This window comes from Cervus elaphus, chromosome 3 (genome assembly GCF_910594005.1).
Source record: "Cervus elaphus chromosome 3, mCerEla1.1, whole genome shotgun sequence".
NCBI classification, from domain to species: domain Eukaryota; kingdom Metazoa; phylum Chordata; class Mammalia; order Artiodactyla; family Cervidae; genus Cervus; species Cervus elaphus.
Window position 1 is genome coordinate 46664600 of NC_057817.1, and position 13157 is coordinate 46677756.

Sequence of the window (13157 nt, forward strand, 5' to 3'; positions counted from 1 at the left end):
CAACCTTTCGGATCGCAGGAGGCCTCTCTTGGGGCCTGAGGTCTGGAGAGTGGCCTAGACCCTACTCTCAGGGCCCCGCTTATGAAGGTCACACCAGATAAAGGCCCTCTCTACAAAGAGACACATCAGCTGGGTAAAGAGGTAAACAGAACAGCCTGTGGCAAGCTCCAATGGATGGTCTATGCATCTGTGATAAAAAAGAAGAGAAGTCTTTAGGAATCAGAGAGAGAAGAAAACATTTTTATAAAGAAATTTTATTGAATAATTTCCATATACAATAAACATAGGAAAACAGTCTTTAATGAAAATTTCATGTCATTTTTCAAAAGTTTTGAATCGCTTAGAGAAATATTATTACAAAGCTGTCTAAGGCAAAAGTAGTATTTGACTTTCAGAAAAAACGCTAATCCCTTTCATCATACTCCGTATTTTAAAGCAAGGCATGTTCAATTCGATGAACATGGAGACTTTCAAGTTGCTATGTCATTTGCATTGAGTTTAAATTTATCTATAAAGTGAAAAGTTTGAACACATAGAAATGTCCCCTAGTATAACATGAATTGCTGCCTTCTTCAGCTCCATTCTACCTAAGTGTACGGACATAACATTTTTACACATCGGCAAAGAAACCTGCGTCTCCTAATGGTATAGGGAGGGCCTGAGTGCAGGGAGGGGAAGTCCTGTGCATTTCCTACGTTAAATGGTATAACTCCCCCAGATCACATACACCTCACCATATTGACTCAGTTCATTGCACTCCATATCCTGCAAAAATAAATCTAGTGCTCGACAGCTGACATTATTGCTCACTTACATTTTAGTAATATATTTCTTTAACATAAGACAGAAATATACTGAAATTCGATACCACTTAAACTCAAAAGCAACCTGAAATTAAACCACATGCATACACCCCACTCTCTTTTCACGATGGAGGTTGCATTTTTCTTAAAGTTGATGCTGGAAAATGTGGTAGAAGAAAACTGGCTTTTCTTGAAACAAAGACCAAGCACTAGAAGACGAGCTTTTTGAGGGGAATCTTAAGCCCTACAATAAAACTGGAGGAGCAATGAAAATCCAGAGTCTCTGTGGAGAGGGAGAAGCCCCTCGTTTATCTTCCTTGTCTACCCCGGCCCTGGGGCTTGTGTCCGGCAGACCCCAGGGCAGGCCACCACGTGAGGCAGGAGCCATTCAAGAAGTGCTGTGTGAGCCTCTGAAGGATGGACCACACGAGGGAAGGACATGTCCTGGGAGACCTGTTTCTTTAGGGATCCTTGGGTTGCTGGGAAATGCTGGGACTCTTTCTGTGAGGTCAGAAAAGACTTCTAGGATAGTCTGGACACTGAGGCTTCACGGGTTTTAAATTCAATGTCTCAGGGGAGTGAAACCTGTGAACTCCAGAGTGACCCCAGGACCTGAGGTGCCATGTCTGGGAGCCGAGGGAGGAGGAGCACAATGAACCTGGAATGGCAAAGGTGCGGCCCACGTGCCAGTGAAGGTCACCCGGAGGTCAGGGCCTCACCAGGTGGTGTGTGGAGAGACACAGAAGGATGTGGACATGACCGCCCTGACACCTGGATTGACCACAACTTTTTGTTTTAGTTCCTCATTGTTTCTTTAAGATTGTCACGTGTTTCTCTTTCTTATTTTTGGTCTTGGGGCTGATAAAGAAAGACGTCAGTTTTCATAAGCTTTCAAAAAATTTACAGAATATTATTTTTTTAAAAGCTACACTTTGGGCTTAGCACTCAAGGCTACAAACACAATATATATCAGTCATACACTGTTATCTTCACACCTGGCGGCAATACCAATGCGTATCCCCATCGCTCAGGGCCATAAAAACCTTACTGTGCTCAATGACATCCATCCCACCAGACTAAATGTTATACAGCCACCGAGCCGAGCCAAGCTTCTTAGAGTAAAACCAGCCATCTTGCTACAAAGAAAATTTTCTGGCTCTTGGCCCAACTGTTTCCATACCAATCAGCTAAGTCAGCCCCCTCTCTGCTTCTTTCCATTTCAAATGCCTGGGCTTCGGCCTTTGCGGCAATTAGAACCAGATCAGTTTAATTCTACAACACTGATCTTAATTGTAGAGCAATACAGTAATTTTCCCCTGAGAGTGTCAATTATTTTACAAATATTCTAAGTCCGCATTTATACATAAAGAATAGGCATGCAGAGGCTGAACAGACAGCTTGTCCCTCGTCCCACAGCAGATTGGTGTCAAGGGTGGGACGTGAGCTCCTGGCTGTTTCTATTTTAAGCCCCAACATCCTCCAGGAGGTCACCTGGCCCAGTGTACTAGGTCCCCCCACCCCACCCCGGGCTCTGCTGGGGACTTGTGGTCAGCTCTTCTGCAGGGCTCTGGACATCTAACCCCCAGGCTTCCTCTTCAGCCTTCTCTGCTTTCTCTCTTATTCTGTTGCCTTAATGAAGTGTGTTGTTCCCAATATTTTATTTTACATGGGGAAGTCACCAAAGTGCCCTTCCAGCTGCAGCTGGTATTAGGTGTGGAGAGACAGACTTACAAAAGGCAATGGCAGGCATTCTTCTTTTGTGAACTTTGGACAAAATGGGGTTCAACATTTTACAGTTATCTTACAGTCTGATGTTTTCAAGGAAAAAATAAAAATAAAGGCCTAACCATGAGGTAATGTTTACTTCTCTGCCACAACACTCAGGGCGCCCCCTCAGATCTGGCAACAATTTAACATAAGGAAAGACTTTAGACCTTCACACCCTTTTAGTGAGAATAAACGACCTTAGCTCAAACTTTCCACAAAGCTGAGAAGTCTCAGAAGACATCACTCCATCCTTATCTTAGGTGGATCTGCACAAAGCCTCCAGGCCATGTGTCTTGCAGGTCTCAACATCCCCACCATCCCTCAGCCCTGGTCTCTGCTTTGCAGAGCAGACCTTGATTTTCTTGTCTGAAGACCAAGCACCTTCTGCCTCTTAAGCAAGCAGGGGGTGGGGAGGAATAAAAGAAAGCAAAGGAAGCTATGTGGGCAAAGAAAATAATGCCAAATGCTACGTAAGTGGCTTGTAAAGAAGTTTCACGAAGCTATCTCTGAGTTCACTCAAGATCTGCGGTTCCCCATCTAGTCAACAGCAAGATGTATAGATGGCCAGGGCCTCTGTTTAAGCAAGAAGAAAAATATCAATAGCATAAAACTGCCCTTCTAGTTTTGAAAAAATAGATCTGAGATAAACGCTATGGGATTCGCTTTAATAAGCTGTGCATTAAGCACACTTGTTTCTTCTGTCGCCGCTTCCGGCCGCTTCTCTACAGCTCCGTCTTGTCACCGGGGGCTGGGCTGCCCCCCGCGCTGACCCCCTGGGCGCCACTGCTCTCTGCAGGGGTGAAAGACAAGGATGCCGAGTTGATGCAGTATCTTTTGCCGGTTGGACGAGGTCCGTCGTCGAAAATGTGCCCGAGGTGAGCACCGCACTGCAAGAGAAGAACAAACTGTAGGTCACCAGCGTGTACAAAGCAGGCTTTGAGGGGAGCTCACAGGCAGCGATTTAAATGGATGACCGGCCTGGAGAGAAATGATGGAAACCATCGTGGCTGATTTCTAATCTGCCTGTCAATAGCTACAAAGATGGTTTCTGGCAGGCCTTGCACCACATGCTGAGAATAAAAAACGCTAGAATTGTGCATATCAGAAGTCATTTAAGAGCCACTGTATTTTTTGATCTGTGAAGCCTCTCAGCCAGCTGAAAAATGACTGCGGTAATTTCATGAATTGAATTGACCCTTGATCTCCCCTTGTAAGAAACACGGCAGAATAAAATCTCCGTCCCCTCCCACCGCCCCACCCCCGCCCCGGCATTGCTTTTGGCTTTGGATGGGTGGGTTTCAGATATGCAGAAGTCCACTGTAAAAGATACTGTGTAACCGGCCCTGAGGGAGGTGGTGTTGGTTTTCATGGGCAGTAAAACTTAACATCAGAAAAGCATTGGATGTTCTTGGAACCCAGTAAAGCAACGGCAGGGTGCAACGGATTTATGTTATGGTCACCAGGACTGCAGCGTGGCGAATGGAAATGTCACTAGTCCACGCAATCCTTTTTTCTGGCCTCGGAGAGGTGGGTACCAGGAGGGTTGCTTTCCTGCTCGAACTGGATCATGTGGAGGAGGAACAAGCTGTCAAGCTCAGTCCGTGCTACTGACTATCCAAAACGCTGGGGAAGGAGAGGAGGCAGAGAGTCCCGACAGAGGCAGAAGGAGGGGTGGTGGTTATGATGGTGTTTAGGAGAAACCCAGCCCAGAGAAAGTGTCCCCAGATAGGCTGGCTCACCAGTCTGCTGCTGAGTGCGGCTCCCGGAGACCAGCGCACAGGTCACGCTCACTACCGCCCACCCCTCTCAGCAGGGACAGGGTAGAGGGTATGGTGACATCGCTGATGCTGCTGCTAAGTCACTTCAGTCGTGTCCGACTCTGCGACCCCATAGACGGCAGCCCACCAGGATATGAGCGCACCACATTCAAACAGGCTACGAAAACACATCCTTTAGTTTGTCACGTAACAAAGAGATCAAAGCCTGGGGCAAATGACCCCTATTTATTCATTCCACAAATATGTATGGAGCACCCACTTTATGCCAGGTACTGTCCCAGACTCCACAGGTACAGGCAGTGGCCTCATGGAGCTTACATTCCACTGGTAGAGACCGAAACCACGAAGGTAATAAGGAACTGTAAGCATAGTAGGTGGAAATAAACACTAAGGAGCAAAAACAAAGCAAAAACAAACCCACAAAAATGAAAACAGAGAGAAAGTGATACAGAGTGTCAGACTGGGAGCTGACAATTTAGGTAAAGTGGTCAAGGGTAGTTCTCCCAGGGTAACTTTGGGGTAAGAACCTGGAGGAAGTGAAGGCGCAGATATCTAGGGGAGAACATTTTAAGCAGATGGAGGAGTCAAGATTTAGGGAAGAATACGCGAGAAGAGGCATAGAGATGATTTATTAATTCTTCTCACTGTGCTCATTTGGTGTATAAAACACTTATAAACCGCAGGGACATAAAGCAGGACTTGACAAGGGAATGGGGTTTTCTGTCCCTCCATACCAAACGGAGATGATGAGAGAGAAGTGAAGGACGGTGCTTATTACAATGGAAAGGGCTAGAATCTCAGTTTCCCCATTGAAAGTGCTAAGCTCGATTCTCGAGGGCTCTCTACTATTAATAAATAGCACAAATAGCAACTTCGACTACATGGCACTTCCATGTTAAAAGTGCATTCTTATTTTACTGCCAACATACTGTGTCAGCTTATTAAAGAACTAAAAATGAACCCTGAACTGATTTGATCTATTGCCTGGAAAATATGAAACAGGCCTAAAAAACAAATCTTGCATTATTTTTCCACATTTTATGCAGGTTTAGGTAATATCAAGGCTGACAGCTCAGATTGCTTTTCCTTTCTATAAACAATTGAGGCCAAATTTTCAGGCATCAGCAGCTAAGATGCACCAGTGAAAATACATATGCTTACCCAATGGACACAGGAAAGCACCTATTTCTGCCTGCCAAAACAGTCAGTGTGCAGGCCAGCAGGAACTGGTGCTCTTGGTGACCAGTATGTGTGCACAATTACTGATCTCACGTGCAGCTCCAGCACTTTGATCACTCGGCATCTGAGAAGTGGAGTTTTCACATGAAAGCCTCAGATAGATTTTCTTTTTTTTTTTAATGAGAGAATACAGTTATCTGGGCAAAAATAAATGATAGCGCCTTTATTAATCATCTCAAGCATACTTAACGAATGGTTCTCTTTATCTTACTTCAAAAATAAAGCATAGCAACAGTATACTTCACGCCACTTTGTAGTATTTAGTGCCCAGATCATTCATTCCCCAAATCATTTTTTAAAAATCCAAATTAGAGTAATTTAATCTGTTGGACTTGAGTTGGTTGTCAGCCTGCAGTTTCAGTTGCTAGATCTGACACTAGTTTTTCGGTTAAACAGTAAGAAAAACACAGATTCTCGACATCCCTAATCCAGGCAAGAGAAAATGGGAGGGAGATGAGGAGGAGAAATTATATTTGGGAAAAGGCAACAAAAATCACTTGCAAATAACTGTATGGGTTGGCGATGGGATGGGGTAGGGAAATCCTCAGAAAAGATGTGGGTCCCCTAAAAACAAGAGTGATTGCTTCATCATGCTCGCACACAAGATGTTCTGGAAGATTCACTCCAGGCTCACATAAGTGACAGAGGAGCAGTGCAGTACAGTGCTCGTCACACAGTCGTGTCTGACTATTGGGAACCCCTGGACTGTAGCCCAGCAGGCTCCTCTGTCCATGGGATTCTCTAGGCAAGAATACTGGAGTGGGTCACCATTTCCTTCTCCAGGAGATCTTCCCCACCCAGGTCTCCTGTACTCCAGGCAGATTCTTCATGGCTTGAGCCAGCTGGAGGGAAGAGCAAGGTGCTCATTTATATCTGCGTCACCACATACATGAGCCTCCCTGGTGTCCGAGTTTATAAAGACTCTGCCTGCAATGCAGGAAACCAGGGTTCGAGCCCAGGGTAGGGAAGATCCCCTAGAGAAGGACATGGCAACCCACTCCGGTATCCTTGCCTGGGAAAATCCCACAGAGGGGCCTGGAGGGCTACAGTCCACGGGGTCATAAGAGTTGGACACGACCTAGAGACTGAACTACCACCCCCACCACGTACATGCCCATCTGGCTGCCTGTAAAGTTGTAAGACTGTACGTCTGGAGGAAGCCTAACCACACGGTACCATTTCTGCTTCCTCCCAGGAACACCCAGCCGCCCATAACAGTTCAGCTCAGTTCAGTTGCTCAGTCGTGTCCGACTCTTTGTGACCCCATGGACTGCAGCACACCAGGCCTCCCTGTCCATGACCAACTCCCGGAGCTTATTCAGACTCATGTCTGTTGATGCCATCCAACCATCTTCGTCCTCCGTCATCCCCTTTTCCTTCTGCCTTTAATCTTTCCCGGCATCAGGGTTTTTTCCGATGAGTCGATCTTCCCATCAGGTGGCCAAAGTATTGGAGCTTCAGCATCAGTCCTTCCAATGAATATTCAGGACTGATTTCCTTTAGGATGGACTGGTTTGATCTCCTTGCAGTCCAAAAGACAAGTGCTCACTTTCTTTTAAAAGTGCACAAACCCTGAAGGCTCCTCCCTGAGGGGAACGCACATGGAGCCCATTCTTTCCACCCCCTACCCCTGGCGGAAGGCTGGGATGATGAATGAAAGTTGTCAGTGACGCGTTGTTTCTTTAGCCGCCTGCGAGCGCTGCCTCCCCGGCCCCAGCCAACTGGCAATGTGTTGGGCTCGCTTAGCACACCTGGTTGTGACTGAGACAAACTGGTTGCCCGATGAAGAAATCTCTGAAACCTGCTGTTAATCATTTATTTCAGGGTAGAAGCTTCGGTGTGCATTTTGAAAGTTGTTTTAAGGTGGTTATGCATTTCTTTCTTTTACAGGTACAATACAAATGATGACAGGATATTCTAGCTCTCATTCTGAGGAAGCATGAGATAAGCATTGTTCAAAAGAAAAATTTTAAATTCCCACAGGCATCCTTTATCACCTAAGCCTCTCACTCAGAAAAACTGGCAACTAAAGAACCTGCAGAGGACAAAAGGAAAGGATGCCCACACCCCACCCCGCCACATCCAAAAGAAGTGATTGGGCATCAAATTTAACGTAATTCCTTAAAATCTGACTGCAATTCTCAATTGTGTGCATAGGAAACACAAATAGTGCATTCAACCCAGTTACATATTTCTGCACTGATGTATTTCCAACTGTCTTAGAGGGTTTTCTCCCAGCTATTCCTAGGATGTTTTAGGCTTTATTGTTGTCATTTTCTCTTAAGTGTTTGATCTACAAGATGAAGTGGTTTCAAAGCCGGGCTTTTACACTTGGGCGCATGGGGCAGGATGGGAAGGAGAAAAGAGTTTTAAGAAGAAAAGCAATTGACTTTGCCAGTAGTATCCTGTTTTCTCCCACTGTTATTGAAGACACTTGTGCGTAAGTAGGGCTCTTTTCCTCTGTGCTTGTGATATTAATCTTTTGCCAAGGAAAGGATTGTGAAGTCACCAGTTTAGCATTATGATTTTACTGAAAGATCAAGAAAAAGAGAGAGGGGGCTGTAAGTCTGAAACCCTATTGTAACACATGGGTATCTTTAATCATCAGCAATATATGAGTTGTCATCTGCAAAAGATTAATAAGGTTTGGGGTTTTTACCCAAAACTGCTCAACTCTTGAAAAAATACTTTGTGTTGGTGGATATTTACCTTTCTGTTGATCTGGCTGACTTAGAACAAATTAATAATGATCTAAAACAAACTAAAGGACTCTACCATAGATTCAAACCGTAATAGCTGCAGTCATAAACAGAGTCCAGCTTGGGTAAACTCAGGGTTCTGGTGGTTTCCTCCCAGATTATTAGAAAATGTTCAGTGATTTATTGGTCTCCCATTTGCTGCAGACGTAGAAATTTGATCTAAAAAAGGAAGAACTCCCCAAGTATTTCCAGGAGGGACTTATCTTGCTGAACTACAGCTTACATCATGCAAACCTTACCTCTTTCCACTGAATTTAAATTCCTGACAGCGTTGCTTAATAGGCTGGGGTTGGAGGTGTAGGGAGAAGCTGTCAAGCAATTAATTGATAGTCATCAGTGAAACTGGATTAGAAGCAACATATTTTTATCACTAACTAAAAATGTAAGTTATATAAAATTGAGGAAAATTCTTTATAACTGAGATTTGTTAGGAAATTGCTAGAGCCAGGGGGAAGATACCTACCTATGCCCACCCCAAAGTGGGCAGATTTAGGATAAAGTTCCACTTTGGAAGAGATAAGTGGAGTATAATTCCTTAACTTAGTAGATAGAATGGTAAAAGAAAATAAGTATAGTTGCAAGGAACATCAGAATATAAAGGATAACCAGTTTCCTTCAGAAGCAGGAATCCTGATGAAGTAAAGAAGCTCTACTACCCTTGCTTATTTTCTGTGTTAACTTAAAGAAGCACAGAGATTCTTTTAGAAGGACCTGACTGTAATAGTTCTCTGGAAAGTGATTACAGTACTGAATAAATCTTAACTTTCTCAATAAGAATTTTACTAAAATATTACAACCTAAGATGTCCCTGGGCACACGGAAAAGCTACAATGTAGTATAAAGAGGTGGTAGACATGGCTCCCAGTGTGTTCGTCATTTCTACCCAAATATGCGGCTTTGCTGCTGGCTCAGATGGTGAAGAATCTACCTGTAATTCAGGAGATCCATGTTCAACCCCTGGGTCAGGAAGAATCCCCTGGAGAAGGGCACAGCAACCCACTCTAGTTTTCCTGGTTGGACAGAGGGGCCTGGCGGGCTACAGTCTATAGTGTCGCCAAGAGTCAGACACTACTGAAGAGACTTAACATGCATGCATGCACCCAAATATGAGGCCTAACTGCATGGTGTGATTCATATAACAATGAAGAAGGAACAGGGGAGGAAGAGAAGGGGGGACGGGGGAGGGGAAAAAAGGAGAAGTGGAAGAAGAAGAATTCTAAGTACTAAAGCAAGAATTAGAGACCCATAGACCAAAAAAAATCACCATATTGCCTTGCAGGCAAGTTGAGTCTACTGGTTTTATCCACAGAAGCTCAGTTTATTGGTGTTAAGTTGGCAGTAAAAGGGTCTTCTTGTTTAGATGCTCCATCTTTACTGTAAAGAAAGAAGCATTCCACATAACGTGTCCAACTGAAAATGTCTCTAAGATACTGAAAACAACTAACAGATTCGTCATAACACAAACTCCTTTGATGCAATTCAGTCCAGAGAAATGACAAGCCATGTAAACTCAAAACACAAGAGTTTTATTAAGAAGAGAAGCAAATTAGATAAGTTACCATGTCAACATCCAAAAGTTTAAAAAAAAAAAAAAAGTTGCAAGTAGAAGACTACATAAACTGAAAGAATAAAAGGTAAAAGAAGATAAACTGATAGTGAAAAACAGTATTAAGGATGAGAAACCGGGAAGCAAGATACAGGTGGTTTCTCTAGTACGGAAACCATTAAATCAGTTCCCCCACCTACCATGTCAAGATAAAAAGGATGAATGAGAAAATGGAAAAGAGAAAACTAAACAAAAATGTAAAACAAAGAAAAATAAATTTCTGTGTCAAGCACAAATTAAGAGACAAAGAAACTGAAAGGCAAGATGCACACTTTTGGCTTAGTGAGCTGTCAGCCCGAAGTGGGGCAGGCAGGCCCACTCTGTCCACATGGGGAAGATTCCAGCAAACATATTCTTTGGGGCTGGAACCTGATTATTTTCTATGTGGCACTTACTTCCCAAAGCATGCACTCTTGCACATGCATTAGTGGAACAAATTTCCCTCCCTTTCTCTCTACATTTAAGAAAGAAGCAGAACGAATATCCCTTGCTCTTTTCTGTAAAGTTAAGACTTTTCTTTAAGAAAGGGTCAAGCACTTTCTGGGCTTTCCAGGTGGCCCAGTGGTTAAGGATCTACTTGCCAATGCAGCAAAAGAAACATGATTCGACCCCTGGGTCTGGAAGATCCCCAGGAGGAGGAAACGGTAACCCACTCCGTTATTCTTGCCTGGGACAATCCCACGGACAGAGGAGCCTGGCTACCGTCAATGGGGTGGTAAAGAGTCGGACACGACTGACCACACACATCATGCATCGTCAGCAAGATGCACTTTCTTACGTGAGAAATAAAGGTGGTGGAAAAAGAGGCTGAAAAGGAGTATTAGTGCTTTACCCAACTGTACCCAAAGAACAGTAACAGTCACTAGGCCTTCGATCGAGGGCTGAGAGCTGTGCCCGGGTTAGGGTGGTGTCTGCTATGAATGCTGCCTAATTTGGGCACAGTTTGTGGTTTCGTTCCTCTCCGGTCCCTGCAGGACACTTTCCTAACAGTCTTATCTGACTCCCACTGGTGTCACCTCAGTGGCTGGCACAGAGAAATGAGGAAATGTATTCCAACTGTGAATTTTAAGAATTAGTCACAAAGACTTCAGAGAGTAGGCCCTGAAGGAAAGTTACGATCTTATGCCCCACTTTTTCTGTCCCTTTTCATATGATTTTCATAGAACTCAATGTTTGAAAATAGGTTCTGAGTGAAAAGAAAAGGAGCAATCATACAACAACCTTTAAGGCAGCTTAAAAAAATAAAGGGGAAAAAAATACCCCACAACCATTAGCCTTAAGGGAGGTTTACTAAATACTATGTACCTAAGTTATAAATGACTATGTACCATCCTATCTCACTTTTTTTGTCAAATATTTTAGATTCCTGGGTAGATATTCGCAATTTGCTTTTGTGGAAGTTATGAAGAATAAACATTCAATTGAATCCAGAACTGAATTGAATTAAACTAACTGCTGGAGGATCATAGGATTTGTTTTTTGTTTTTTTCTTATTTCAACATGACTTCTTATGGTGCTTGTATCTATCTACTTACCTATCCATTTGAGCACCATAAAAAGCTCTGGAGCTAAATGCCCACATTCAAGTCTCAGTTCAATCTATGAATATTTATACAAGTGTAACTGCACTTCTTGTACCTCAGTTTCCTCCACTGTAAGATGAGACAGAATAACATTATCTACTCAGAAGGTTACTGTGAGCATTTACCTGGGGAGCTTTTAAGAACATTGATGTTCAGACATCACCCAGACCAATTAAATTAGATATCTCTGAGGGTGAGACCCAGGATCAAAAAGTACCACTTTCTGGCTTAGACTCAGATCTGAGAAATGAGGGTGAATGGAAAATGTGACTTAGATAAGATATAAAGCCTGCTTTTTCAAGGGAGAGAGTGGTCCTCATACTTAGAAGACAGTTCACTTGCCAGCTTTACTTAAAAATAAATGAAATAAAATAGAAATTCATCAGATGGTTAGGTTCAAACCAATCTTCCTCCCTACTTGGTAGTAAATATGCCACCTCCTCCCTAAAACTCCTGTGGCTGATGAACAGGGTTAAAGGGCAGGTGGAAGAATGCTGAGGGAGGCTCACGTGGCAATCCCTCTGCACTCACAGCTGCCTGACAGCGCCCCTCCACCTCTAATTTGTACAAGAGACAGCCCCCAGCAACGCACTCTAGCATCGGTGAGTTTCGGTACCACAGCACTCAGACTTTACGTTCACTTATTTAAAGCAAAGTGGAGCAGGATGACCTACCCTGGACTAGAATGTGCAGTTGCTTTAGTTCTATGTACAAGAAGGTTCTGGCCAGGTCTCTGGGTTTAAGTTCAAGTTTCTTGATTGGGATGACAGATTAACTATATTTTTGCCTCCTCCTCAACATATGTTCATTTCCCCATTAGATCCAGCACTGATTCAGTCAGAGGAGAGTGAAAGGGACATCCTTGGAAATGAAGATAAGCCTATTTCTAGAAGACCTACAGAAGGAGTTATTTTCTCGAACGTTCTCTCTCTGCCCTCGCACAGCCAGCCACTGAACTTCCTCTTTTTTCTTCTGTTCTCCAACCTCCCTCTTCACATCCATCCAAGGAGAGACGTTTCTAGGGCCTTTGTTGACCATGTTGGGATCATTACCATTAGAGGTATGATGACGGAACAATGAGTGCGCACGTGAAATGTCAGATCACGTGAAGCCGTGTAATGAAATCTTCATTCAACTCCCCACTGTATTGAGTCAATGAGAAGAATTTTTCCTACCAGTGATTTTGTTTACTAGCGTTGAAGCCAATGACTGACATTTAATAGGACTTGCTAAACTCCTCAAGACTGAGATATCATTAGGACTTGACAGAGACCTCATTGTGTTTGTCTGTCCCTTTTGTGATGGGTCAATTGGCCTTAGTTACTATATTTAGCACAACCAGGAGTCTTGGAAGTGTCTGCAAAGCAGAATGAGCAACATTTCGGGTTTTTAGGTGGGGTACACTGACCTGAGAGCAGCTGGTCTCCACCCTGTGCATCCCATAGGAAAAGTCATCTGTGAATGTGACCGCATCAGAATTGATCACGTCGTGGAATGAAGGCCAACCTGGGGCAGAGCACGCACAAGAACGGAAACAGAGAGAGATACAACCATGGGTTAGAATGCAACTCTAAAAGGAATACTAAGCATAGACAGGAAGACTTTAGTATATGAATCATGCT

At 43.8% G+C, this 13157-nt stretch overlaps 1 protein-coding gene across 4 annotated transcripts in view; it reads right to left on the reverse strand.

Annotated features, from left to right (window-relative positions):
- Positions 1 to 236: 236 nt before the first annotated feature.
- MSRB3 (methionine sulfoxide reductase B3) overlaps positions 237 to 13157 on the reverse strand; it is a 169698-nt gene continuing 156777 nt past the window's right edge. For all 4 annotated transcript variants that reach the window (XM_043887950.1, XM_043887958.1, XM_043887959.1 and 1 more), the window contains 2 exons: positions 12944 to 13041; positions 237 to 3457 (listed from right to left, as the gene is read on the reverse strand). In XM_043887950.1, coding sequence (XP_043743885.1) covers positions 3293 to 3457; positions 12944 to 13041 — 263 coding nt within the window. In that variant the 3' untranslated portion in view covers positions 237 to 3292. The remainder of the gene's footprint in view (positions 3458 to 12943; positions 13042 to 13157) is intronic.